Source organism: Dipodomys merriami, unplaced genomic scaffold (genome assembly GCF_024711535.1).
Source record: "Dipodomys merriami isolate MVZ:Mamm:240054 unplaced genomic scaffold, mDipMer1.0.p SCAF_63, whole genome shotgun sequence".
In the NCBI taxonomy this organism is placed as follows: domain Eukaryota; kingdom Metazoa; phylum Chordata; class Mammalia; order Rodentia; family Heteromyidae; genus Dipodomys; species Dipodomys merriami.
Window position 1 is genome coordinate 3,192,589 of NW_027206213.1, and position 27,500 is coordinate 3,220,088.

Sequence of the window (27,500 nt, forward strand, 5' to 3'; positions counted from 1 at the left end):
TTTAACTGTACATGAAAAGCTGCTTCAGAAGTAAGCTGCCTTGGGTTATTAAAGCACACAAAAGCTCTACCTCATTGAATGTCTTTGAACTTTACTGAGTCCCACAAGCGATCCTGACCCCTTTGCCCTTTTGACAGGTAATAAAGTTTACAGCAATTCCACACCAAGCCATGCACCAGGGAGTGGTCATAGTAGCAGAAAGAGCTGGGAAGGCAAACTCAGGGAAAAAAATAACATTAATATATTGAATGTGTACAAAGAATATTGTACCTGAGTATATGATTTATGAGTTACTTTTCTCCATTGGCTTTTTTCCTTCCCTACTTTTGCCAAACGTTTTGTAATGATGTTAAATTGATTAGTGTTGTTATGAAACGAAACTGGTTTAATTTTCATTGCCAGGCGCTCCTAGTACTCACTCCCAGTTTATTTACCAGGTAGCAGACCTCCCGGTGAATGGCTTGAGGATGGTTTTCGCTTGCGTGACTTGAATACAGTCACTATAGGGGACTTGCCTGCTCGATTGGACTGGTCTATCATGGGCTGCACTATTCTTCTCCGGGCATTAATAAACCTGTAACCAAGAAATTAAAGCAAATCATTATTCATTCCTTTTAAAAGAAACACAAAAGCTGGAGGAAGAGGCAAAGATGAATCATAGTGAGGAAAAGGTAGATCCTGGCAGAATAGAACTGCCTTCTTTCTCTGCCCTGTTTCACATACTGCAAAACCTATAACCTCTGTGACCTTTGAATACAAGGCTTGGGGTTTCTGAGTTGATTTATGTTTGCCTGTTTTACCACAGTTGGACACTTCCATTTCATCTTTTCATGGGGGAATTAGCAGAGTTTTCAGGAAACAATGCTAGCCACCACTCTTTTCAATTGCAAAGGGTGGGGGGGGGGGAATTTGGTAGAGGAACTGAGATGCTCATGAGTGCATCTGTTACCTCTCCAAATTAGTGACATTTCAATCTCAACTCTCTGAATTCTTCCAGCCCCCCCACCATTCTTTAACCAAACCTCCCCTACCTTTTACAAACCTAATTCTATTTTAATGCCCACTATTAAGATAATGAACAGGGATGGCAGCACACCATCAAGTAAGAGAATGTCTGGAGTTTATCACCACTAAAACTCACACTGCTGAGGACTTCAGAGAAATGTACTCCTTGTAGAGATTTCTTCAGGTGGCTTTTTTTTTTATGCAAAGTGTGAGGTCAAGGCAAGGTCACAGCTCTGTAGTAAATGAACTTACACTCTTGGTTTTGTCCAGCTACTACTGAAAATTTATAAACATCTTATTAAGACACTTAAGTTCTTAATAAGATTTTTTTGGTATCATAATTTTTGTAGCCCCTTCCAAAAATAATGAGGTCACTGGGATATTAACATATGGCTCTCCAAAGCCATGCTCAAGAGATTCTAACTCTTAGGATCTATTTGTATTGTTAATAAGAATTACATATCAAATATAGGACATATTAGATTTTGAAATAGTAAATTGCTTTTAGTTCCCAATTCAAATTTGGTGTATTCAAAACTGAACAGGATTCTAGAAACTAGAATGAAAAGTTTAACAATGCACTGTTAATAATTAAAGGATCAACAGTCCAGAATGAATTCAAGTCTATATGGCTGCCCACTTTGAGGAAAGTTTCCTAAAAATAAATGATTGAACACACAAGGGCAGCTTCCACTGGGTGTTCATGGTTCACATACATAATCCGAGAGATTCCAAGAGGCTGAGATCTGAGGATTGAAGTTTGAAACCAGCCCCAGCAGTAAAGTTCCAGAGACTCTTACCTACTCTAGTCAAAGAAAACCCAAAAGCCAGAAGTGGAGATGTGGCTCAAGTGGTTGAGTACTAGCCAGCTATGAACAAAAAACTGAGGAATATCACCTATACCCTAAGTTCAAGCCCCAGGACCAACACACACACACACACACACACACACACACACACACACACACACACACACACACACACACACACACACACACACACACACACACACACACACACACACACACACACACACACACACACACACAGAAAAATGAAAAATGAAAGAAAGAAAAGAACAGTGCTTTGTGACATTTTAAAGATTCTCAATATCCAATATCCTGCATTTTCTTATGTATTTTTTGTCAGTTGTGGGGCTTGAACTCAGGACCTGAGCACTGTCCCTGAGCTGTTTTTGCTCAAGGCTAGCACTCTACCACATTGAGCCACAGTGCCACTTCCAGTTTTCTTGTGGTTAATTGAAGATAAGAGTCTCACAGACTTTCCTTCCTGGGCTGGCTCTGAACCATGATCCTCAAATCTCAGCCTCTTGAGTAGCCAGGTGCCACCAGCACCAGCTTTTCTTTTGTCCTTTCATTATCTGAGAAGTAATTAAAATAAATGATGAGGCTAGAACCTAACTAAAAGATGCACTATTGGTGCTAACTCTTTTTGGCTTATATGTATTAGTTCTGATATAAGTCCCTGAACTGCTCATAAAAATATTTCAAACACAGATCTACAACAAATTGTGTTGCAAATCAGGTTATCATTATCTTGTATAAACCATGAAAATTGGAATCATGTGAGCAGAAGGTTAGATTAATTCTCCATTCTCATTATAAGCACAGGTGTAGCAGTAACACCATGTGAAATAACCAATTAAAATGAAAAAAAATCTGCTTTTTCATTAGCTGCCTGCACTGCATGACCAATTAGAAAATTACTTAATATTAATATCCTGCATAACCCAAAAGTAATTTTCATAGCAACTAACATAGGTAAGAAAGCAAACCCCTCAGCTCTTTAAATGTGGTAATGTTCATATGCTGCTCTTACAAAGAGTGACTGTTATCTCTCTTTTAAAGCACAATAATATTTTAAAATATCATTTATACTACTTACCTAGAGATAAGAAGAATCATTTTTAACAGGTGAAAAGCCAAGACTCAGAGAAATTAAGTGACTTGAGATCACATGTTACCAAAGAGGCATTAATAATTTACACATGGCTGGCAAACAGTAATGAGTACGCTCCTTTCTAATGCCAGGAGCAGAGCATGAACACTGCTATGCTACCCATCTAGAACATCCTGGACTAAAGTGCTATCAAAATACTAGCTAGTTTTGAGCCCCTTATCACCAGGAGCAACAAGGAAAAGGCATGACTGTGAACATCTTCCAGATTGGGAATTTTGATGACTTACACTGCTTTTGTATATAGACAGAGACAAACTTTTTAAAAAAAGATTCATTGAATCAATGTATAGTTATTTCATTTTGCTTCCTTTACCCTCATACTTGGAGACTTCCATGGACCAACGCATAGTAAGCAACTGATTCAGGTTTGGGTCCAGGACTATATCACCCATGTACTCACAGGAAAATTATAGAAAAGTTTTGGAAAGATCTGTAACAACATCTAAGTTGGTCACTGATGTGAGTATTCTCTCTACACTATCCCATCAACCTACTGCTTCTGCTGGGCTGTTCTGATGGCATTTCACTAGCCTTCCATTCCATCTTGGGACAAGGAAAGCTGTTAGAAAACCCTGCCTTAATTCATCTCCAATCTTTCCACAACTTGAGGTTTGAACTCAGGACCTGGGAGCTGTCCCTCAACATTTCTGCTTAAAACTAGAACTCCACCATTTGAGCCACAGGTCCATTTCTGGTTTTCTGATGGTTAATTGGAGATAAGAGCCTCAAGGACTTTCGGGGGTGGGGGTGGGAAGGGGGGTTTGGCTTCCTCAAATCTCAGCATCCTGACTAGCTAGGATTATAGCTGGAACCCAGCCCCCTTCTAAATATTTAAATATACTCATCATGCCTTCTAGGCTTCTGGTTTCTTTTCCCCAGGTTTAAACATCCCAGAAATTAAGCCCTTCTGGTAATACTTACTACTTACTATTGGGCTATTCTCTGCTCCGTTTCCTCTAAAAGTTTGCATGGGACAACACTAATCACACTTTTTACATGCCTCCTGTGATCCTCCACGTAGAGGGCAGAAGCCTTATCACAGCCTCTCAGCTAAGTACCCACATGTTCTTAATGCTATTTGCTTCTCTTTGGGTAGCAAAAACTATTTATTTTTAATGGCTACCACAAGTTTAAGAAACCCATAGCTTATGTAGATATCAAGGTAGGAATCCTTTATAAAACGAAGTTAAAACAGAAATGCACATTATCTAAACTGTTTGATTACACGGATAACTCTACACAGATGCTATGTTTGATGCTTTTAAAAAATTCAGTGTAATAAAATATTATCAGTACATATAAAACACTGAAAGTTCTGAGAATACTACTGAATTACAATTCCTATATTATTACCTGAGGTAGTGGTAGACATCTTTATCTGAAAATGACTAAACAACAAGGTATTTTATTTTCTAAAACAAGCCAACCATTTTTTTTTATTGTAACACCATCTCAACATTTGTCTTTTCCTAATGTATTTCTAACCATCCCACTCTACTTCAAATATCTCTTTTTGGAATTAGGCTTCATACAGCAGAGCCATGTGTTTAGATGGCTTCAGGGGTGAATTCAGATACAAAAACATTTTCCTTCTAGGCAAAGTAATAAAATGGAATTCTTGCTCCTCCCACTATAAGTCAAATGGAGGTCAGTTCCCCCATCCCTCGATCTGTTTAAATAAACTGGTCCAGCTGTTTGTTTCTACAATGCCCTCTGACCTGTGTCTCATCTTCCCTGCTTTTGTGACAGAATGCTTTACTCTTCATTGTGGAAGAGTCTAAGTTATAAGGAATTTTCTAAACACTACCCCCTTCCAAAATAACTTTAGGTTTGATGCAAACTTAAATGAACATATTTCCTTCTTGAAATGCTATTGTTCTAAAAGGCTGATTTTTGTTAGTACATGTGTGTATGTATTCAGAAACCACAACCTTAGAATTTTTCCCCATTGATAAAATCTTTTTAAGAAGTTCATTGGTATAAGATGCAAGAGAAAACTGAGAAATTTATTATGGATATCCAAATGCAACATTGCTGAAAAGCCGATGTAGAACATCATAAACACATGACAATGTGAGTTTTGCTTCTTATATACAGATGGTTGCACACCTTTCTATAATAGACTGTAATTCAAATTTGGTGTAAACTGGCATTTTAGAGAAAGCAAACCTTTGAGTTAAGTACACCTTAAAGGTTATAAAATGTCTGTTTGCCTTTCTATATTGCATTCTTAACATCAAGATATATATTTCTAAAATCCTATTTTGCTTTGGAATCATTATCTTCATTTATGAAGTATTTTTAAAGAACTGGAGTCTTGTAGGTAATAGACAACTAAATTAGGGAAAGGGCCTTTATATTTCTTTTTCTATACAGTCAGGGCTTAAGAATTTTTCTTGTCTCAAAACAGAAAGTTTATAAAAGAAAGTTAGATAATTGGTTAGTTTATGACTTTATTCCACTTTCATATAGATTGAAATATATTCTTTTTAACTGAGGTCCTTATACAAAATCTAGTTCTTAGAAGGAGAAAGGGAACATTAGAAGAACAAAATATCACCAACTCTAAGACCTGGGATCATCTAAAAATTGAATTTTATTTTATCTATTTAATTTTCTTATATATATATATTTTTTACAGGAATCAGACAAGAAGGAAAAAAACACGGGTCTCAATTACATCTTTAAAAAAAACTTTGCTTTTGTTTCTTCTTTGTCACTTAAAAAATATATTTCTGTGCCTTTTGTCTTGGATGTAAGTTTATCTGTTTGGGGGGAGGGTGTGGGGGAGCACAGAAATAGTGAGACAAAGGGTGAGCACACGCAGCAGTGATACTCAACAGACACTATGTTGAAAATGAACTATATAACTTGTGGGGGAGGGGGGCTGGGAGGGAAAACCTGTGAGAGAGGGAAGAGATGACACTTGAAAAAGAAATGTACTCATTATCTGGCTTATGGAACTATATCCCTCTATACATTACCTTCACAATAAACAAATACATACATACATTTTTAACTGGAAGTTGTGCTTTATTCCTTCTTTTTTTACTCTCTAGGTTTTATCATTAGACTTAATTTTTTTTCCTATTCTGCTAATTCTACTAATCTCTCTTTGCACTAATCTTTGGATAGCTTAGTGATTTTCTGAACAATATCTGGTAAAACAGCTTTCTGACACTGACCTTTAGCCTTCAGTTTATGCTCTGCTTCTTGCCCTGTTCTCTTCCCAACAAGCTGGGTTGCTAAATTCAGTTTTTCCTTCTTGAGAACAGGAGTTCACTCTGGGCATTTGCTAAAAGCCAAAACACAAGATACAGCTCCCCAATTCTAAAGTCAACATTTCCCACATCTCTTTCTCTCCTGGTGTAATTCTCTGTAATACTGATAAAAGCAAAGAACAATCTCTTGCTCACTTTGCATTTTATCTTTACTCAATTTTGTTCCTCAGTGTTTACCATTCTACTTACTCACTGATGATTAAGGGAGTTCACAGTTAGTAACTTTGGCATGTTATAGAAGTCAGTAAACCACATAAAATCAAACTGGTTTTGTTTCCAAACAAGGATGTGTTTCTCCATCATCCATCTAATCCTTTTTGCCAATGAGGCATAGAGAATAGTCAGCAGTATGGTGGTGAACATATTTAAGTATGGAGAAACACAACTTTCTAGCACTCTCATATACCCAAATAGATAAAATGATCAGCTATTATGGAAATATTTCACTAATCAGGAAGCTATATCAGTAGAAATGCCTTCTACACTTACACCATCTATTAAAATATTCATTATAGTCATGTTTGATCAGCATTTAAATATGGTTATAAATACCTGCATACATATTTAAATACAATTAACACCTTGCATTCTTAAGTATAATTTAAGTACCAACACACTGTGCATGTACTATTCTCCATTAGTTAAAAATAAAAAAGCATGTGCCAAGTGCTAGTGGCTCATGTCTGTCATCATAGGAACTCAGGAGGCTGAGATTTGAGGATCATAGTTCAAAGCCAGCCTGGGCAGGAAACTCTTATCTCCAAATAGCTATCAGAAAAACTAAAGTGGCTCCATGGCTCAAAGTGATAGAGCCCTAGCCTTGAGCAGAAATGGCCTGGAGTTCAAGCCCCATGACTAACAAAATAATGAAAAGGACATGTACATTTTACAAATAATGGTTTATAACTCATGTTAGGTAATTCCTAAAATATTTTTCATTTTAAAAATTAAGTTTCTTGAGAAAATTTGAAATATACAATTCACATTGAAAGTCACTGAATTCCAGAATTTTGTTGATTTATCCCAGAAATACTTAGCACTTTTTGCATCATGGCAATTTAAATCAAACTATATGGACATTGTTTTAAAGTCAGGACTCTTTAAGGTAGATTTTATAAACAAATCTTCAAGGAAACAATTCTAGCGATCTCTCAAGTAACTCTGTTCTTTTAGACAAACAAAACAAACAACAACAAAGAAAAACACTAATTGCAAACGTCTTATGCTGGCATTTGCTTATTAGACTTAAAGATCTATTACTGGTGGTATTCAGGATCCAAGACATTCAAACATCCTTTTTTTTTATAAAATAAAATTTCATAAAACATGATTTCAAGAAAGCTGACTCAATCTCAAGTCAACCCTTATGAAATCATGGTTTTGGCACCTTTTCCTAGTTTCTTAACCTCATCCAGGATCTGGCAATTCTAAAACTGCAATACTACATCATCTGTGTGTCTGGGGTTGGGGAAGGTGGAGAATGGCCACGGGAGGTGTGCAGACAGGTGGGGACAAGGGAGCATAAGCTCTACTTTCTACCCAGTCTAGAAACACAATGCCATATTGCTGTTTGCTCATATCACAGGAAGCCTATCAGTCAGAGACCTGAGAAGGCTTCCTCTCTTTAGCAATGCTGAGGGTATTTGCTCAGTTACTCTAGAAAGAGTTGAAGTTTTCTAGCACAATTGAGGAAGTTAATTATATATGTGAAGTTTCCAGCCAGGCACCGGTGAGTCATGCCTGTAATCCTAACTACTTAGGAAGCTGAGATCTGAGGATCGGGGTTCGAAGCCAGCCTGGGCAGAAAAGTCCAGGAGACTGTTATCTCCAATAAAATACTCAGAAAAAACCAGAAGCGGTGCTATGGCCCTAGTGATAAAGCACTAACCTTGAGCACAGAGAAGCTCAGGGACGGCTCCCAGGACCTGACTTCATAACAAAATCCATGTATTATTGTAAACTTGAGACACTGAAATAATTTTGATATAATTCATCATTGGGTATACATTACAGAAAATTCTTCTTGTAAAGCAATGTTATAATGAGTTTTTGTATTACAAAATTTTAGGGCTCCGTAAAGGGCTTCCTTTGTGGTGACCTGAATTCCAGGTACTAGTGGGAATCTGAGTCATGTCTCTATTTCATTTGCTACTACTTGCTACCGTCTACACCACTGACACTTGGGCTCCAAAGTTAGTGGAACAAATGGTGTAGATATCTTACTAGGCTTAGCAAACAAACAAAAGTACAGAAGTTAAAGTTAGCTTAAATACCCATTGACATCGAGTATAGGTTAGCGGATTGGCGTTTATGAAATATTTACTTAAATATGATAATTTGCCAAATAGGAGTGTGTCTAACCTCACAAATATAAACAATTAGCATTTGCTTGTTACATGCATTTAAACTAATTTAACACAATGCATAAGCAATAGGTTAATGTACCAAACCTTCATAATGAAAATGCTAAAATAGCTATAATATCAAAAAGAATAAATGTGTCTTACATTGGTTTCAAACATGAGCCATTTTTATCACTTAAATTGCAATTTTCCCATATTCACCAAAAGTCAATAAAATCACATTGAGCTAAATATCATTTATGCATTACTGAATAAATATACTTACTTAAAGAAAATCCTGGTTTTCTGCCAATCTCTAAATAGGATGAGTAGGGAAATTATCATCTAAGCTGGAACAGTTTTCACAGTGAAGGAACACTACTAATAAGGATGCAGGGCAATTGACACAAACCATGAGTGTCCCAGAAAATTGGGATGGATGCCTATTCTAATGATTAAATATACATTCACTTAAAGGAAGTTTGTCCTGACCAATAGAATAATAATCAGTCCCAGCTATGGAAAATGTTACAGAATCCCAGCCCCATCTTAGAGCACTTCTAAGCTCTTTGCTTTCTCTATTTTCTTTTCTTTAATTGTCTTAGCTCCCCAAGTCTTCACCAACCACACACACCCCATTCCCTTCTAGAGTCTCCACTCATGCTAAGAAAAGATTTTTCTTTTTTCAAATTTAGCTTGCCATCTAATTTCACCTGGTCAAATTTAAGCTATCAAATGGCCCAATGAAAACAACTGGACTTGAATGGGTATCTGTGTCTATTCCTCAAAATGTTTACTGTAACTTCTATCTCATCTAGTAAAATTTGATCTAGGCACAATGTAATCTATAATAGTATGGATGTAGTCGGTTTACCCATATACCACATATTCTAAAAAGCAATTATCTCTCAATTAGGATTTGTGGAAAAATCTCTGAAATAAGGAAGAGAGGACTAACAAAATGATTTCCTCTTGGGAGCTGTCAAAACTTTGGAAAGTGATTATGGCATCAAAGTCACTTTGGAGAACCTTTAGAGAATTTGCATTTCATTGATGGATTGCTGTTTTCAGTCTGACTGAATTTCACTCACCTTTGTCAAAACGATTGCCATTGGCAGAGAGAGTTAGCAGTACATACTGAGAAGAGCTTGGGAGCTGAGTGCAAAGCCTGCTTCTCACTAGCTCTGAGATCACAGCAAGTATTTAGATAGTGAATCTCCATGACCAACGACTTAATATTCATGAGAAGTGTTTTGTAAATAGTAAAGTCTAAGACAGGAGTTTATTAGGACATTGTTATATATTGTTATATATACATATAATATTTGTGATTCTCACAAATATATAATAGTAAAAAGGCTTGTCCATTTGCAGCAACAAAAGTAGAAACAACTTGAGGTCTTATTGATGAATGAATAACCAAATATGTTAAACACATACAGTGAAGCATTTCTCAATCCCAAAAAGGGATGAAGAACCAGCAATCCATGTTACAGTATGGATTACCCTTGAAACCATTATGTTAAATAAAAAGAAGCTAGTCACAAATGTCCACATTTTATATGATTATATTTTTGTGAAATGGCAAGAATAGACAAATTTAGAGACAGAAAGCAGGTCCATGATTGAGGGCAAAGAGAAGAATAGGAGAATAGGAGAAGGAACTAATAGCTAATGGGCACAGGATTTCTCTTTATGATAATAAAAAAAAGTTGAATGCTAGACTGACAATGGTTGCAAAACTCTGTGGACATAAACCACTTTAAGTGGTTCAATTGTATAGTTTTTGACTATATCTTCATAAATCTATCTAAATGTAAACATATGATGGTAGAAAGGAGGAAGTGCTCAGCTAGGAACCAGTCTTGTCCCTGCCTCTAATTAGCAGCTCGCAGAGTAACATGGTAGGCAGGGCCTCATCTGTCAAAGGATGCATAAATTCCCACCTATGATTAGTACTCTGTAGTTCTGTAGCACAAGGTCTCTAAAATTTCAATCCATTTCAAAAATCGCATATTCCCTTGTTACTTGCAATTTCAAAAGAAATAATATAATGACAAACAAAATTTAATTCTCAATATGCTCTTATTCTTTTAACATTCCATTGACTCAGAATGAATCTGATATGTTCCTTCTGGTTGCCCGTCCTCAGCTCCTCCTTGGCCCTGACAAAGGGAATCCCTGCCATAACCTATGTACCTTCCCTTCTGTAAATTCTTCTGCCAGGTGACCAGTCGTGAGGGCTGAGATCTTGTATCTTTTGGACATGTACAATTCTTTCCATTAGCTTTCTCAACATCTCATACCCTCTGCCCTTTCCAAGTACATATGAACTCTGACCTAAAGTAGGGATCAAATGAAGTCAACCACCACAAATGCTCTAGTGATATAGGCCTACGAAACCTTTAAACCCGACTACAGTCTTCAAAACTACTGCTTTCCATTTGATTCAGCATCGTGGAGTAAAAATACTGAAAACTTAAATATATTTAACTTAATGACAGAATGTGTTTAATTTTTGTCTCTAGGCAATATACTGCTCTTTAAGGACAAATTAAATAAAAGTTACATTGTGAAGCCATATCTAACCAATGTCAGGAACTTCATCTTTGGCCTTAGTTAGGACCCAAGATCACAAACCTCCATGGCTGTGAAAGAGTCAACATGTTTGAGAAAGGAAATATTTTTCCCTTCTTTGGTGACAGGATCTAATCTTGTTAGTCACAAGGATAAAGAAGGAAAGAGACCTCTCAAAGATGTCAGAATACATTAAGATGTTTTGCTTATTTGTTATTGTTCAGGTGTGAGATAAATGATCGAATTATTTTTCCCTACTAATGGACCAGACCAAAAGTTTTGCAGATAGGAAAATAAAACAGAGGAAAATCATTACTGATTACAAGGCCATTGAATAGCACAGCCTTCTATACCAATGCCTTTAATGTCTTCTGATATATTTCTTCTATTTATCGATGTCTCCTTTCCCCTTAAAATTAACAATAAAGCAGAAGATAACCCTAAGTCTCTACACAAAGTCCCACAGAGACATGTAGACCGGATCTGAGATAATATTCACCTTCAGAAAACACTTCCTTCCCCTGAGCTCTTGGATTCACTCCATTTTTAAGAAAGCTGTTTTATTTAACAAGGATGCAACATTTGCCCCGGTTTTTTTTAAATATTTCAGGCTGACTTTTTAACCACTCAAATATGCTGTTTGTTTTTTGAGGGTACAGCCTCAAGCAAGAGGATGATGTAAGTGAGAGGAGAGAGAGGGTCTCTCTGGGCACTGCTCAATGTTTCAGTGTTTAATGGTTAATCACCCAACACCAGCCTCAGCAACTGTTGACACAAAATAGGTGGAGATCAGGTCTGTGCAAGCAGAAAATACCAGAAAGGCAAACTATATGTAAACACACTTAAGACAGATTTGACAAGAATAGACCTAAACCAGACTTGCTAAGAAACTACTCACAGCTAAAGCTTCAATGCCCCTTGTAACTGAGTCTATTTCTCCTTGCAAGACAAAGAGTAACATTTAAAAACCCTAACGCATTTACAGGAGACAGCTGGGACATTTGTCCCCTTGATTCACACAGTATGAGTTTCAAGTCTGCTCCTATATGCAGGATGTATGGAATGGAATATGATTCTCCCAGGTATACCTGGAGTGGTGCCAAATGAAAGAGAAAAGAAAAAACAAAAGAAAGAAAGAAACACTCAATACAACGACAATTTCTCCTGACCTATAAAACTCATACAAAGAAGCAAATGGATAATGCTTAAACAGTCTTTTAATCTTATCTAACTGACACCTGACAACCCATTACTTATAGATTATTAATGCATGCACTAAAAAGTTTGTCATGTACAAAATTACTGGAGGAAAAGATTGAATGCCTGAGGATAAAACAAATTTTGCTGTACAATAACTTCAGAAATTTCAAGCCTATTATCTGTCAGGCCCTTCACAGACTTCTTGTGCATTGCTAAAAACAACTGATTTATCTTTATTATGAATCCAAAAATGACAGCCCACATGTTTTTCATGTCTTCCGATAATGTTTAATTTCATCTTGTTTTTATTTTACACTGTTTGATTTGCTTATTTAAGGTGAAGAAAAGTAACAAGTTTTTAATTAATTTCCTTGTTTGTCTCTATATCAAAGTGATGTATTTTCTCTACCTCTGGAGTAGAGGTAGAGAAATCAGGTCAGTTTCAGAAACTTTGCCTTACTACTTTCATCAAGGAAATCTCCACACACAATGAGAAAGTAAGGGCCGGAGAATGCAGTCATAATACTCAATGTGAATCAGTGAAAATGCAGCTAGGAAACTTGAGGGGATGGGGGAACTTCGGAGAAATGGGGGAGAGAGGGGTGGCATTGATCAAGACGCATTGTACTGACGCGTTGAATCGAAATCCCTTTGAACAACTACTTAAATACCATTTTCCAAAGGAAATTGTCACATCATCTAGAACATCAGAGCTCTAAGAGGCTGGAAGATACTGGCTAATTAGTCTGACTGTCCATGTTAAACTAGAAGGTGCTGCTATCCCTGGAGATAAAGGGACTTGTACAAGGACATACTTTTTACTGGTCAGTAATGGGGAGGACAGATGTTTGGAACCCAATGTTCATTCCCTCCCCTTACTCCTTCACTCTCGCTCTTTGTAAAGATTACATTGTCATGAAGCTTACAGGGGAATTGCTTCTTTGCCACCTGTAGAGTGGAGTTCTCTACCTTGTCATCTGCATCCTACCCTCCCTTCTTAAGTGCTCCCAATGCTTGGGGAGTCAAGTTTGCTCTATGTGGTTGCATGACACATGCAGAACTCTTTCCATTTCTCTAAACAGATACATGTGCCCAGACAGTGAAAACAACAAATCTAGCTTAATTACGACTTGGAACAAACCTTACTAACCCACATACCACATTCAAAGTCAACCACCAGGTCACTGATTTAATTGTCTGAAAGGAAGGAATCACAGGTATTCAGAAACCTTTCCTTCACGATGGACTTATCAGTCTTAGGACTCATTCAACTCTGGGTCTCACTTGAAGGTCCTGAAACATCCTCAGATGTATTTCTTAATTTTGGGCCTGGTGTTCTTCTCTTATCTTCCTGAAAAATCTCTAAAGTTGCCTTTGAATACAAGCTCGAAGGGGAAAAAAAGTTCCATAAAACTATTGGAGCTTTGAATTTACCATAGTACCACATCAAAGACCTTCCTATTTCTATTCTCACCGAGGCTCAAGGCAGGCTACAAGGGATGGGGGCTTCCATGCAACACATGGAGTCAACAGCCCCACTTTTTAAGGGGTTTCCATCTTCAACAGTACTAAGATGTGATGTTACACAGTGGGGAAAAGCTCTAAGGAAACTTGGGGTGTAACCTTTCCAAGAGAGTGTATCAGTTGGTCTATAGAGTCATTTTCAAAGAGGATGGTTTGCTAGAAAATTTTAAATCTGCAAACAAAAGTGGCCTCTCTGCTGAACTCCTAAAATTCTCTGACCTGACAATACCTGAAGGTTTCTAAACTCAGAGCTCTTTTCCCTGCAAGCTATTTGCTCAGCTTTCCTAATAATACCCTACCTGCCTGGCGTCTAGCCAGCCCTGTCTCAGGCAATATGCAAGCTAAACATTTTTTGACTGATTTCAATATTTTCTTATGAGCAACTAGACAGTATTTTATCTAGTGAGTATTACTGATTGCTATAATCTAAACTCTGAGCAAGTGTCTGTAAAGGTAATATTATTAGAATTGACACTCCAGGTGAGAAGCACAGCAATTAACTGAGCCTTAAAGAAGAACAACATATTCTGAAACGTTCATAGGAGTTAGAGTGTGTATATTTTCCCCTCCTTAAAAAAATACTCTACCTCTTACTCCTGATCAATTAGCAAGTCTACTTTAAATGTAAGTCACAGTTAAATTCTCCAGAGAGAAAACTAAAGCACCTGCTTAATAAAATTACTTTTTGTGTGTGAAGCTGTTGTGTCCCTAGGTGGTTTCTAGGCAAGGAAAGTCACCACAGCACTTTTGTTCTTTAGTTAAATAGCAAATAGGTGACCCAGTGATTTTGCTGTGTTCACTGGTATATTTGTTTTTTTTTTTTTTTACATCTGTTTCCCTTGCTTTTGTGTCATGCCTCTGCTTAGCTTTATTGACAAAACAATCTGTACCTAATGTTTAAACAACATCTGTAAAATGCATTATTAAATTATGTTGGAAGAAAAAGCAGAACAATTCCATGAAACCCCCTGACCCCTATTGATTTTTAGATCTCAGAAGTTGAAAGGATAATTTGTGAATGCTTTAACATTTACATCTAAACAAGTACCTTTATTTATAGAATCTTTGATTACTTATAAAAGTATTTGCTACATTATTACCATAACTCAGAAGGAAACTTGACCTTTAACTGTTGCATCTGTTTAATAAAGGAGATCCGAATAATTTTTAAAGAATAAGTTCACATTTTTACCTGCCAGTGGCATAAATCTCTAAGGACAATATGCTTTTTCCTCACTGATAGTAAATGGGAAGTGATGGCTGAATGCTTCATAGTTTTAAAGGCAATAAATGAAGAAAGAAAGATCTGGAATGTGCCCCAATCTGAGATCTGTAGACATAATAGTTCTGAACAGTGTCATACCAGATGGTAGGTGCTATCTGGAAGCATATACATCCTATGGATGGAAGGTGACTTTTCTGTCTATACATATACAATATATATCACATATACTTTTCACCTAAAAACTATATCATCTTCTCAGAGAATAAAACAATAATTATTGAATACCTGGAAAGGATTTGGATAAAAAGTAGTAAAAAAAAAAAAAAAGAAAAAGGAACTGTAAAATATATTCAATGTATCCTAGACCAGCTCTCCACTGAGGGGGATTCTGTGGTATCCAGTATGTATTACATGATCATAAGGCGAAAGTTTTCATCACAGAAACCCCCAGATCTGCAGTACTTATATGAAATATACCAATAGATAAATAGAAAGTTTGTACTTGACTATTCAACACTCAAAATTTTAATACTAGAAAAGCCCAATGTAAGCTATTCAGGAGAGGAAAAAAAGAACCAAGTATTAACTATGTGTATTAAATATTGAAACATGCAAATAATTATCTAGTTCCCAAATTTAAAATAATTGTACTTGTATAAAACAAATGGTCACATATTAATATTGTTTTCTCTGCAATATATCACAATAAGTATTTGTCATAACCAACATATTAATAAAAAAACAAAGAGAAAAACTCACAAATGCTACTGTTTACTATTTTTGAATACACTTATAATTAGGGAACAAAGTAGTAAGAATACATAAATTTATGGTGTGGGCTATTTTTTTTAATGATTATGCTTTAAATCTGTCTACTACCGGATATTAGGTTGAAATATGTAGTCAAGTTTCTTATGAAAATCTTTTTTAGATACGCAGCTATCTCTTATGAACTAAATAATTGATATAAAAATGTTTTTACCAGATTGTTTGCATACTTGCCCTCAATCCTCAAAAACTTTTTGGCATAGACTTAGCCTACATTGTCTCCTCTAATAAATTTCCCATTTCTCATTCCATCCCAAGGCCCAAGTGCCATAAATAATGCTGGTCTTTTTTTTTTTTTTCTTTTTTTTTTTTTTGTCAGTTGTGGGGCTTGAACTCTGGGCCTGGGCGCTGTTCCTGAGCTCTTCAGCTCAAGGCTAGCGCTCAACCACTTGAGCCACAGTGCCATTTCTGGTGGTCTAGTGGTTAATGAAAGATAAGGGTCTCATGGACTTTCCTGCTGGGGATGGCTTTGAACCGTGATCCTCAGATCTCAGCCTCCTGAGTAGCTAGGATTACAGGTGTGGACCACCTGTGCAATGCTGGTCATTTTAAGATTTCTTTTTTCTGTGCTTTTGTTTTGTTTTGTTTTCTGATGAGTACACCAAATCGGAGTCATCGCAATTACTTTTTTTACTCCAAACTTTCTCTTAATCAAATCTGTCTTGTTTTACATTGAAATTCTTCCTTTTCCCCATCTACCTCAATCCCCATCTACCTTTAACCTTAGCTGAGGTAGGTACCATTAATCGCTTATGTCAATGAAAAGGTGTTAAAATGGGCTCCATGAAGGAAAGAAAGTCATTACCACACACCAACTTCATGTCTCATTTTTCAGTGGGAGCTCAGTTCAGCCAGGGTTCCTATGACAAGCTAACAACTAGACATGAATTTATATTTTGACTTACATATCGTGTGCTTCAATACATTATGTTGCTGCCAATAATTATGACTGATCTACACCCAACCTGCCCTTCAGCATTTATGAAACCGCTTCAACAATGACTCACAGTTCACACAAAAATGTACATGTGTGTTAACAAGTTTTACGAAATCCAAGAAGAAAGACATCCATTTATTTTTTTCTTAAGTTGGGCTCAATGAAGTGAAGGCAAAAACTTAAAACACCACTGATGATTTTTAAAAATTATTATTTCTAGAAGGAAATAACAGCAAGATTGATGCCCTCACAGGAATGCATGCTCTCAAATAAACTTCATGTAATTTTTATTATAATAAAGTAAGAAGAAATCTACTCTATAGTTCCACTGGTGGTTAGCTTTCAAATAGGCCATATCTTTGGTTTCAAAATGGTACCATGTGGTTATCCCCACTTTTGTATTGTGTCTCCTACTCATACCCAAACTTTTTTAAAAATTCTATTATTATTATTATTACAAGTATTATTCTATTACAAGTAACTTGAGGGTATGGGTAGAGTTGGGACTGATGAAGGGATAACATTAATCAAGATGAATTGTGCTTATAAGCTGATTTGTAAAATTGAAACTCTTTGTACAATTACTTAAAGATAGTAATTTAAAAAAGAAAATTTGGATGTAAATGAATAAGCCATTAAGATCACATCAAATGTGGTGATGCCATTACTCGCCACACTTCAGGAAAGTGATCAGGTGCAAAGAAACAGCTACTTCTAAGTCCAGAAAGGACAAGGATAGAAAAATCACCTCCTATATAGTGCCCGGTAAGCACCAAATTGCATTTCTCTGCCAAATAACAAAAGGAAAGTGATTTTTCAGTTATAGATCTGTACCTAATTGAATGTCAGCATGAAGCTTGAAGTCTGCATCTATTTTGAAAATTTATTTTATGGAGTTACCACCTTTTTAAAAAAAGGTATTTTCTTCTTCCCTTCTCCTTACAAAAGAAAGAAAGTCAGATTGTGATCATTGATTGATTAAAAGGCCTGCTGATCTCCAGTAGAGATTGTATCTTGCAGGTAGAGAAAGGGTACTTCCAGCTGATACCTCTCGATCCCTGCATTCATAGAAAATAGTCCTTAAGATTGTGGGCCCATGGAAAGCAACTTGTAATTTATTCTCTAGTAACTATGTTTATGAATAGAGTTTGCTAGCAACATCCACAAGAAACAGAGATGGCATATTAGATAGATCACCTGAGCGGCAGCTCTTTAGTGCTCCTTAATTAGAGAGTGCTCGCCCTGCCACTCCTTTACCTTCAAACCAGAACATTTCCCAAGGAAATGCAATGTGTGTAATAGTCTTCATTGTATAAACACTGGCTCATCATTTAAGTTTAAAAACAGTGAGTGAGTTTGGGTAGTCATATAAAGTTGATGGCACTTTTAAGAGTATTTCCCAGAACTTTTGAAAGATGAAGTTCAATATGAGCAGTCTTGAAGATTAAAATACAAATGATATCATACATTCATAACCAGCAAGTAAAAAAAAAATAGGCGAACAAAACACCTTCACAGCAACAGAATTCCCGGTACCACAATTAGATATACTTTGCCTTTGCTGGGTTCCTGATGGCCTACTAAAAGGGCTGCAAAAATTGATCTCTCAGGGCTGTGGTAAGGTCATAGAAACTGATAACCCTTACAAGTAATGCTTATGTGAGTCTGTCTGTGTCTCGCAGATAGTGCACTTTGTAAATTAATCCTCCAAAGGCAAATATATTGTAAGTAGCTTGTTATCTCTAAAATACTAAATTGAAGAATACATGGGATTATATTGACAGAAATTACATTTTCTGTAATGGGGTTTAATATATCTGAAATCTCTCCTAAAGGCTCCCAGGCTCTCTAACAGAGAGGGTCTGTTAATGTAGGTATGATGGACATTGAGAACAAATTTATTCACCAAAATGGATTAAGCCATGTAATCAGAGACTCCGTAATATTAATCTTTGACACTATTGAAGAGAAAGACTTTCTGTCTGTAAACTGGCATTCTCAGTTCACCCTTGTCCAGGCTTTGGTCTTTCCTGGGTTTTACTTCAAAGAGGATAATGTTTTTCCATCATCATATACACTGATCTAAAAATATTAGGACAATTAATTAGATACACTTAGTTTTAGCAGATATTAGATTTCGATACCCTTCAAAAATGACACTAGCTCTGGGTGATTATTGAAACCTGGCTTTAAGCACAATTCACAAAGGGCAATAAATCGTTCTTTCTCAGAGCCTTATTGCTACACTGCTATACATTCAGTCAGAAGATTTTTGGTTGGTTCTTGGTACATAAACTCAGCTTTGCCCCAAATCAGGAATTTAAGAAAGAGTATCACACAATCCTGAGGAACATCCGATTTTTAATTATTTCAAAGTAGAAACATTGATTTTTTTTCAGTATTCTGGGGATAAAAGAAGAGAGAAGGCTATCCTTAAGCGCATATCTCATGGAATTAGAGCTGAGTGGTATCCGGTGCTAGTGGCTCACACCTGAAATCCTAGCTACTCAGGAGGCTAAGAGTTGAGAATCACAGTTTGAAGCCTGCCCGCCAAAGATGAGTCTCTTATCTCCGATTAACCACCAAAAAGCTGGAAGTGAAACTATGGCTCAATTGGTAAAGCACCAGCTTTGAGTAAAAAAAGGGTAAAGGACAGCCCTTAGCCCCTGAGTTCAAGCCCCAGTTCCAGCACAAATAAATAAATATATAAACACATAATTTTTTTAAAAAAAACTTAAAGAAACCTAATATATGATGGTGCATTTTCATGCTTCTTAAAAAATAGAATGGTAACCAATGTTATTGATCAACCTGGAGCGGAAAAAAATGCCAAGATGAGTGACACCTTTTCAGAGTCTTCATGAATATGAATAAAACACACTCTTGTCTTATGCATAGAAGCTGCTCATGCACAAGGGAAGTGGAAGACTACACAATTCTTTCTTTTCCATGCCAGAAAATGTTTTCCCACATGAGTCGATAGTTTCATTTCACCTTTGGATCACCAGGGAAGGCGGCAGCAGCTAGGTGTGGCTTCCTCATACAAAACATTAACAATACTCTCTGTGGGTTTCCAGAAGAAGAAATGGATTGTGTGTCAACAGGTAAACAAATTACTTACCAATTGTTCACTTGAAGGATGGTGAGTCCTGTATCTTGTGCCAACTGCTTTTTCTGTTCTTCAGAAGGATAAGGGTGCTGAAAGAGAACAAAAAGGATATGTGTAGAGCAGGCAATATTTAGGCCATTTTGTCAATAACCTAAGTGCCTAGTCAAGTCTATAATTAAAGGTAAAAATGCTGAGGTGTGTCACTCTTATTAATGGAATACTACATCATCTAATTAATGGCAGTAAAAGACAAGCCAATTACAAAGATTAGTCAAGTGTATAAATAGCTACTTAGGATACTTGCAGAACCTTAATACTGAGTTTAGCCTTAACAAGTTTATTTGTTGCAAGCCCAGAAAGTTGAGTATGATTGTGGCTGTGTTGTATAGGATTAAAATAAAGACAAGCTGGTTTTCACCATCTAAAAGCATACCACCTCAATTTCATAGTTTTATTGAGTTGAAGACTTCTAATGAAGTATTCACACCAACAATCTCAGCTGCAGCCTTCAGTATTTTAGTGTGATATTCTCCTTCCAAAATACCACACTGAAAGTTAAAAGATTAAAATCAGTGTGAGTGTATTTTGTTTAAATTGCTATTTATTTTTTTTCTGTGGTCCAAGGCCAGGGCCCATTCCCTGAGCTTTTTAGCACAAAACCATTCACCACTTGAGCCATAGTTCTATTTTTGATTTTGGGGTGGTTAATTGGAGACGAGTCACAAGGACTTTCCTGTCAGGGTTGGCTTGGAACTTCTACCCTGAGATCTCTTGACTAGCTAGGATTACAGGCATCAATCACTAGTACTTGGCTTAAATCGCTATCAGTTTTAGCTTTTCAGCAAAGTGCAAACAAAATCCAATCAAAGTTGGCTTCCATGTCTGAATGTCCACCTGTGTTGAGATTCTGAACACAGACTGAGATGAAGTCAAAGACCAGCATGCTCTGCATGCTAAGAACAAACACAACTGTGTTCCTCAAGAGGTAGAGTGGATAAAAATTATTACAGAATTCAATTTAAAAATAAATCCATACCTTCTGGTAAGAATATCTAGAATTCCACTGCAATTTGTTTTGGCAAGAACATCTTTTGCTCGATAATCAAGTATATCTGAGGTCAGCTGAGGATGGAATTTCCATCTATGGAGACACTGGCTCCTTTGAAATGTTGCTCTCCTATAAATTCTCCTGAGATAAAATTGTTCTAAGAGTCAGCTCTCTGTTCTATTATGAATAGGAAAGGGCACCCCCCAACCCTCAATTTAACTATCTGTGCCACTGAAACTAAATCCTGGTCTATTGAATACTAATTAACATAGCTTTTAATCTCATTAATAATGTCTGATTAGATGTTGAAAAGACTTGTTAATGACCACTTCAGTGTTCTTATATGTAACTTTAAATATGTTCTATATCAATACACATGGGATACGTTTGGTGGAGAGCAAAGATATATAGCAATTTTCCCTGTAAGCATTGTCTTTGATTGTCACTTAATCAATAAATACACAATTAGAATAAGGCTTTGCTTTCATGGACTATAGTGCCTTTCTCTAAAGAGCTCCAAGTATATTACAGACAGGATGGTAATTAATCCCTATTATATCCCTTTGAGTGACATAAATGGAATCTATCATCCTTTCTGTTTTACAGGTGAGGAAACTAGCTAGAGAAGGATGGCCAGCAGAGACAGGGGACAGTGAGATTTCCTGCTTCCTCTTCCAGCATTGTTGTCTAACTGCGACTGTAGGATGTGACAAATACTTTGTATAATCCACATTAATGTCTCTTGTGCTGCACCTACAGACTGCTGACTGTGGCCAGCAAGATGAACAGCCTTGCCCACCTCTTGCCTTTTCCATACCCTGCTCTCCCTTCAGCCACACAATCTTCTTGGGCTGCCTCTTCCTACCCATCTACCAATTCTAAAATCTTTGCTTTCTTTATTCACCATCCTCAAAGTCCAGACTAACTTAATGGAAATCAGTAAATATTTGTGAAAGAAAGAGAATAGCTATATCATGCACAGACAGTTCTAATCACAGGCAACAGCAAAATGAATAATACAGGTTGTATTTTTTTTTGCAAAGTCCACCAAAAATACAAATAACCCACTTAATACTTTCTTTGCTTCATTCCTAAAAAAGGGAATGTCAATCCATTGTTTTCAAACACAAATCTCATACCAGGCTAAGACCATATTCAACAAATAACTCATGACTATCCTGAGCTAAAAGCTACACTCATTACACTCCTATGTAAAAAAGTAACTCCTATTGTATGAAGGTTTTCTATGCAACTCAAACCAAATGAATCTCTTACTTATCATCCTAAGATCAGAACAGTGAACATCAATTTAATACACAGTACTTCTATATCTACACTAGTTGAAGATTTGTACATATTAATGACCCTGTTAGACTGTATCAATCATGCTACGACATTATTAAACATGCAACTTTGAATAAGGGATAATTTTTCTTTTTTTCTTTTCTTTTTCTTCTTTATTTTATTTTTTGCCAGTTCTGGAGCTTGAAATCTGGGTTTAGGCACTGTCCTTGAGCCACTTTATGTTCAAGGCTAGCACTTTACCACTTGAGCCAGGGCATCACTTCCAGCCTTTTCTGTTTATGTGGTACTGAGGAATCGAACCCAGAGCTTCATGCATGCTAGGTAAGTACTCTACCACTAAGCTACACTCCAAGGCCCATAAGGAATAATTTTTCTAACCATCCATTTTTATCTTCCAGAATTCTAAGATCCACTAAAGTTAAAGATCACTTACTTGAGCAGTTCTTCAAGTGTTACTTAATAAGAATTGTAGGCTGGACCAAGTGTCAGTGGCTTACACCTGTTATCCTATCTACTTAGGAGGCTCAGATTCAGAGGCTAGAAGTTTGTGACAAGCCCTGACAGAATAGTTCATGAGACTCTCTGTCTAAAATAACTAGCAAAAAGCAAGGTTGGAAGTTTGGGTCAAGTGGTAGAACACCAACCAGCCAAGCAAATTCAATGCACTGAGTTAAAATACCAGTATTGCCAAAATATGTAGCTAGATAGCTAGATAGATATATAGATAAAGATTGGTAGATTGGTCTTGAAATATTCAAATTTTAACATTCAAATGTTCACACTATTTACCATATAAAGTTATAGATGTATAAAAGCAATTTTCAATCCATAACTTTTTCTGTAATATGATTGTTACCATACAATTTTCTAAGTTATATGGAAATTCCTTTCTGTGACTTTTTAAATGAATTAATAAATATATCAACAGTCTCTCTTCAGTAGGGTTAGATGAGAACTGCTTTGTTAGTTGTATCTAACCAGAACTAGATAAAAATGAATATTTATGCCATTTATCTTTAGTTACTTTGAAAATTGAGAGTTGTCACAGTAATTTATTTGTCCTGTGTTTTTCAAGAGTATTTTTGCATGCCTGTTTGTGAGCAAGTTTTACATACATTTTATAAAGCAAATGGAATTCACACTTTATGCAAATGGCATTAGAAAAAAATTCTCTTTGGATCATTAAAATTACCTGAGTCATTACTGCTTCAAAGAGCAGTAAGACACTCCTCAAATTTTCAGTTCAAATTCCAGTTGTTTCTTCACATCCTGTAATTTCTGGTTTCATAATTTAAATATCACAAAATGAGAAAGTCTATCTTTTTTTTCCCTCTGTCACTTTTCATATGATCTGATTTTAAGTAATTGGAACAAACTGTGTCTAATTTCATGCAGCATAATTGCTAGACAGCCTCAAGCTATGGAGACCCAGCACTCTGTCTCCATTAAACAATTTTCAGTTGTTTGGGATGTATTTTTTCCATATAGATAAATGAATAAGCCTAGACAAAATTAAACATCACAATAATTCAGCCACTGTTAAGAGGGGGCAAAGGTATCCATAAAATCCCTAAACCTTTGTCTATAGTAGGAAAACTGAATCGTTTTCTTTTTCTCATTCATGGCTCTTGGCTTTGGTTTCCCACAAACTCAATTCCTTTTAATAAAATCAGTAATTACCCAAAATCACATGAAAGCTATGAATTCATGTAGCTATCACACAGTCAGCCAATAATTCACAAAGAAGTGGGCTTCTTTGTTTGTTTGTTTGTTATTGTTGTTTTGTCAGTTGTGGGGCTTGAACTCTGGGTTTGGGCACTATCCCTCAGCTATTCAGCTCAAGGTGAGCGCTCTATAGCTTGAGCCACAACAGCGCCACTTCCAGTTTTCTAGTGGTTTATTGGAGATAAGAGTCTCACAGACTTTCCTGCCCCGGCTGGCTTTGAACCGTGATCCTCAGATCTCAGCTTCCTGAGTAGCTAGGATTATAGGCGTGAGCCACCAGCGCCTGGCAGAAGTGGGCTTTTAAACTAAAATCCAATCTTTTAAATCCTGTGCATCTTTACTAGATAAGCTTTTGGGGACAATATAAGTTACCCCTTTATAGACTTAAAAAAAATAACAACAAATAACCAGCATGCCACAGGCAAGGCTGCCATACCAATACTCAAAGCCCAGTTGCATTTCATCCACAGAAATGGTAAGGCCACACCATGGGCAGAAGCAGATGTCATTTTGCAAGATAAAGTGTCATTTTAGGGAGAAAATGAGAAATTCATTCCAAACCATTGCACTGAAAGGGCCTACGTCCTGGATACCTTTTCCTTCATTGGGCCTAAATGACAAGGACACTAGTTAAGGAAAGATCAGTAGGTTCTTAGGAAGGTAAGACTTATTGCACTGGCTTGATATACCAATCAACCTAATCTCTTTGGGATATCAAAGTAAATTTGACCACAGTCCAACAGACAGTGAGGGAGACCTGCCTTTGTTGTGTACATTAGCCTCATGCCATTATCTCTTAAAAGCTTAATTATTTGCAAACAATTGATCAAGATGGGAATTTGAGAAAGGATAGGCAAGGGCCACTGGGAGACCTGCAAGGCATTAAGAGAGCAAACAAAATTACCTTTAGATCTTACAATAAGAATTAACGATTGGGAGGGGAGAGCTAGGCAATGCAGTAGCTACCAGGGTTCTGTCTGGAGTGTTTCCCATTTGATCTGCATTAACACCTCAGGAATGAGTGAAAGCCATAAAACAGTGATTATGTATGGGCAAAGCTGACCCTCCCTGCCAGCATTAAACCTACACACGTGCATGGAGCTGTATTTGCTGGGGAGAGGAGAGATGCTAGAGTCTAAAGAAAAAAAAAATCAGTGGTGGTTTGTGGGCAGTGGAACCCAAGCTACAGGGAATTGACCATCATGTCAATAATCAACGCCCTGACTTTCAAACTGCCACTCTTTGTGTGTTCCTTGGATCTCCAAGTTACAGCCCAGTATAGAGTCACACTTCCTTTATAACCCCAGCAAGGCGTCAGAGGATCTTATACTTTAGGGTATGTCTGAAAATAACCTATGTAAAAGTTAACTCTGAACTGTCACTTTTACCAGCCACAACACATAAAAGGTGACAGACTAAAACTGGCAGCTTTCTAAAGAAAGTTATCTCAACACAGTTCCACTCTTCTTCATTGAAGCTGGCCTGGGTAAGGAGGTACTGATATTGATTGCTATTCATGATTAAACAACCAAGCAGACTTCTTCAGTTGAGCATCAATGGGAAAGGAGGAACTCTACAGTATACACAGAGGGAAAATGTCCAGCCCGCTATCTTAATGACATCCTAGACCAAATGGACTACTTTCGTGAAAACACCCACCCTTAGCTGTAAATGTCCATGCCAAGACAGTGATGAACTTTATCTTATCTGCCCTGGTAAGCAAGTTCCAATAATGTCCCCTCCCTCACAGCCTGGCCCACTCTAACAGTCCATTGTAATGGCAGCAGAAAATTTGAAAATAATCCTGTACAGAGCTTGCTGGTAAGATAATAGATGGCTATGCTGCCCCTTCTCAAGCCAAAGATTAGTAATTTCTTGTGACACAGAAAGGTTTCTAGACTGAAACTGCAAAACAGCTATAACAAAGCAATAGAAGTAGAAGCAATTTTCAAGCAAAATGTTACATGCTATACTTTAAAAGGTATGGGAATAGGTAGCGGAGGAGCCGATCTAACAGAGGAATTATGGCAACTGTCCAATCTCAGCCTTATCAAGGCAGTGTTGTGTGGCTGGGCTAAATATGTTGGAAGAACAATTTCAGAACTTCTTTCATCCTTTTTTTTTTTCCTCCAGCCCTATGCCTCCTCCACAGCTAAGTTTAATGCATTAATATAAGTTGACCTTGAGCTAAACTCTGGTATGTGATGGAGAGATACTCCCTTTCAAGAAAAAAGGAGGGAAAAAAAATCTACCGCGTGGCTTTTAACCATTAGGTTTCTGTGCTTTATGAAAAACTTCCTGAGTTTGTAATCACTAACCAAATACGATGGCTCTAAATTGAAATCACCTGAGCTCTAAGAAAATAAGGAGACATTTGATCAACAAATATATTTATATTTATTTAATCTAATATTTGTGCCTATGAAAAGTTCTCTCATTTTAAATAAGCTCGCAGCCATTTTCTCCTTATGTGCTGACTATGAATAGCTTACACTGTGACAATTACATTGATCTAGGATACTTTTTTCCCCTTAAAAAAATCTATAATGCTTCCCTATTGTCTTTCAGCTTTATGAATTAGTTTTACTGTTTCAGTGAATGCTTTTTTGTCTCCTGACTGCACATTATCAAAGAGACACTTTGTGCCTCGCATTTGCATTACAAAAGCAGTGCACGGTGCAGGGGAGGAACATAGCCTGAATGCATAGTAGTTGGGTCCTGCATCCTCACACATGTCAGAAGCAAAAGAAGGAAGGCAGCCGTGGCTAAGAAGCCAAAAATGTTTGGAGCATCATCAGTGAAGTCATGGAATTTCGACCTGTTTTCTTAATTCTCCGTCAACACCCCCATCCTCACCCCTGCCCAGATTGCCTCATTGTTCAGACTAAATGTGCTGCCTTTATTCTTTAGCACTTGCTGTCTCTGAGGACTAGTGTAGTCATTGTGCAGACAACCCTTCTGACTTCTTGTATACCCAGCAGCATTATAAAAAGTTGCCAATGGAAGGTGTGCAAGTAGGAAAGTCTGGTAGGAATCTATAAACTTGATCTTATCCCCAGGAAAATGACAGAGGTGTGGAAGGAAAAGTGGAATGCTGGGTAATATTTCATCACAATCTTCGCTTTTTTGTACTAATGAGAACATATTTATAATGTACAGTCAGAAAAACATTGTTTTATAGCCGATTATAAGAGTCCAGTGTCAAAATGCCCTTTCTGCTTTGCTTATCTAGTCTTTTAATATCCTCTGAATATAAAATAAATACAAAGGATTACGAAATCCTTTAATAAAAGACAGATACTTACATTAAAGAAATTCATAGTGCTTTCCACTCAGAATTGTTTATGGTTTCTTACATTTTCAATGTATTTTTTCTTTAGCTCTGCATATACATTACAGAAGCATTTTGAAACA

At 36.8% G+C, this 27,500-nt stretch overlaps 1 protein-coding gene across 4 annotated transcripts in view; it reads right to left on the bottom strand.

The window, feature by feature from the left end:
* Meis1 (Meis homeobox 1) overlaps nt 1–27,500 on the bottom strand; it is a 146,859-nt gene that overhangs the window by 5,031 nt on the left and 114,328 nt on the right. For all 4 annotated transcript variants that reach the window (XM_070004504.1, XM_070004505.1, XM_070004507.1 and 1 more), the window contains 2 exons: nt 20,021–20,097; nt 516–574 (listed from right to left, as the gene is read on the bottom strand). In XM_070004504.1, the coding sequence (XP_069860605.1) occupies nt 516–574; nt 20,021–20,097 (136 nt within the window). The remainder of the gene's footprint in view (nt 1–515; nt 575–20,020; nt 20,098–27,500) is intronic.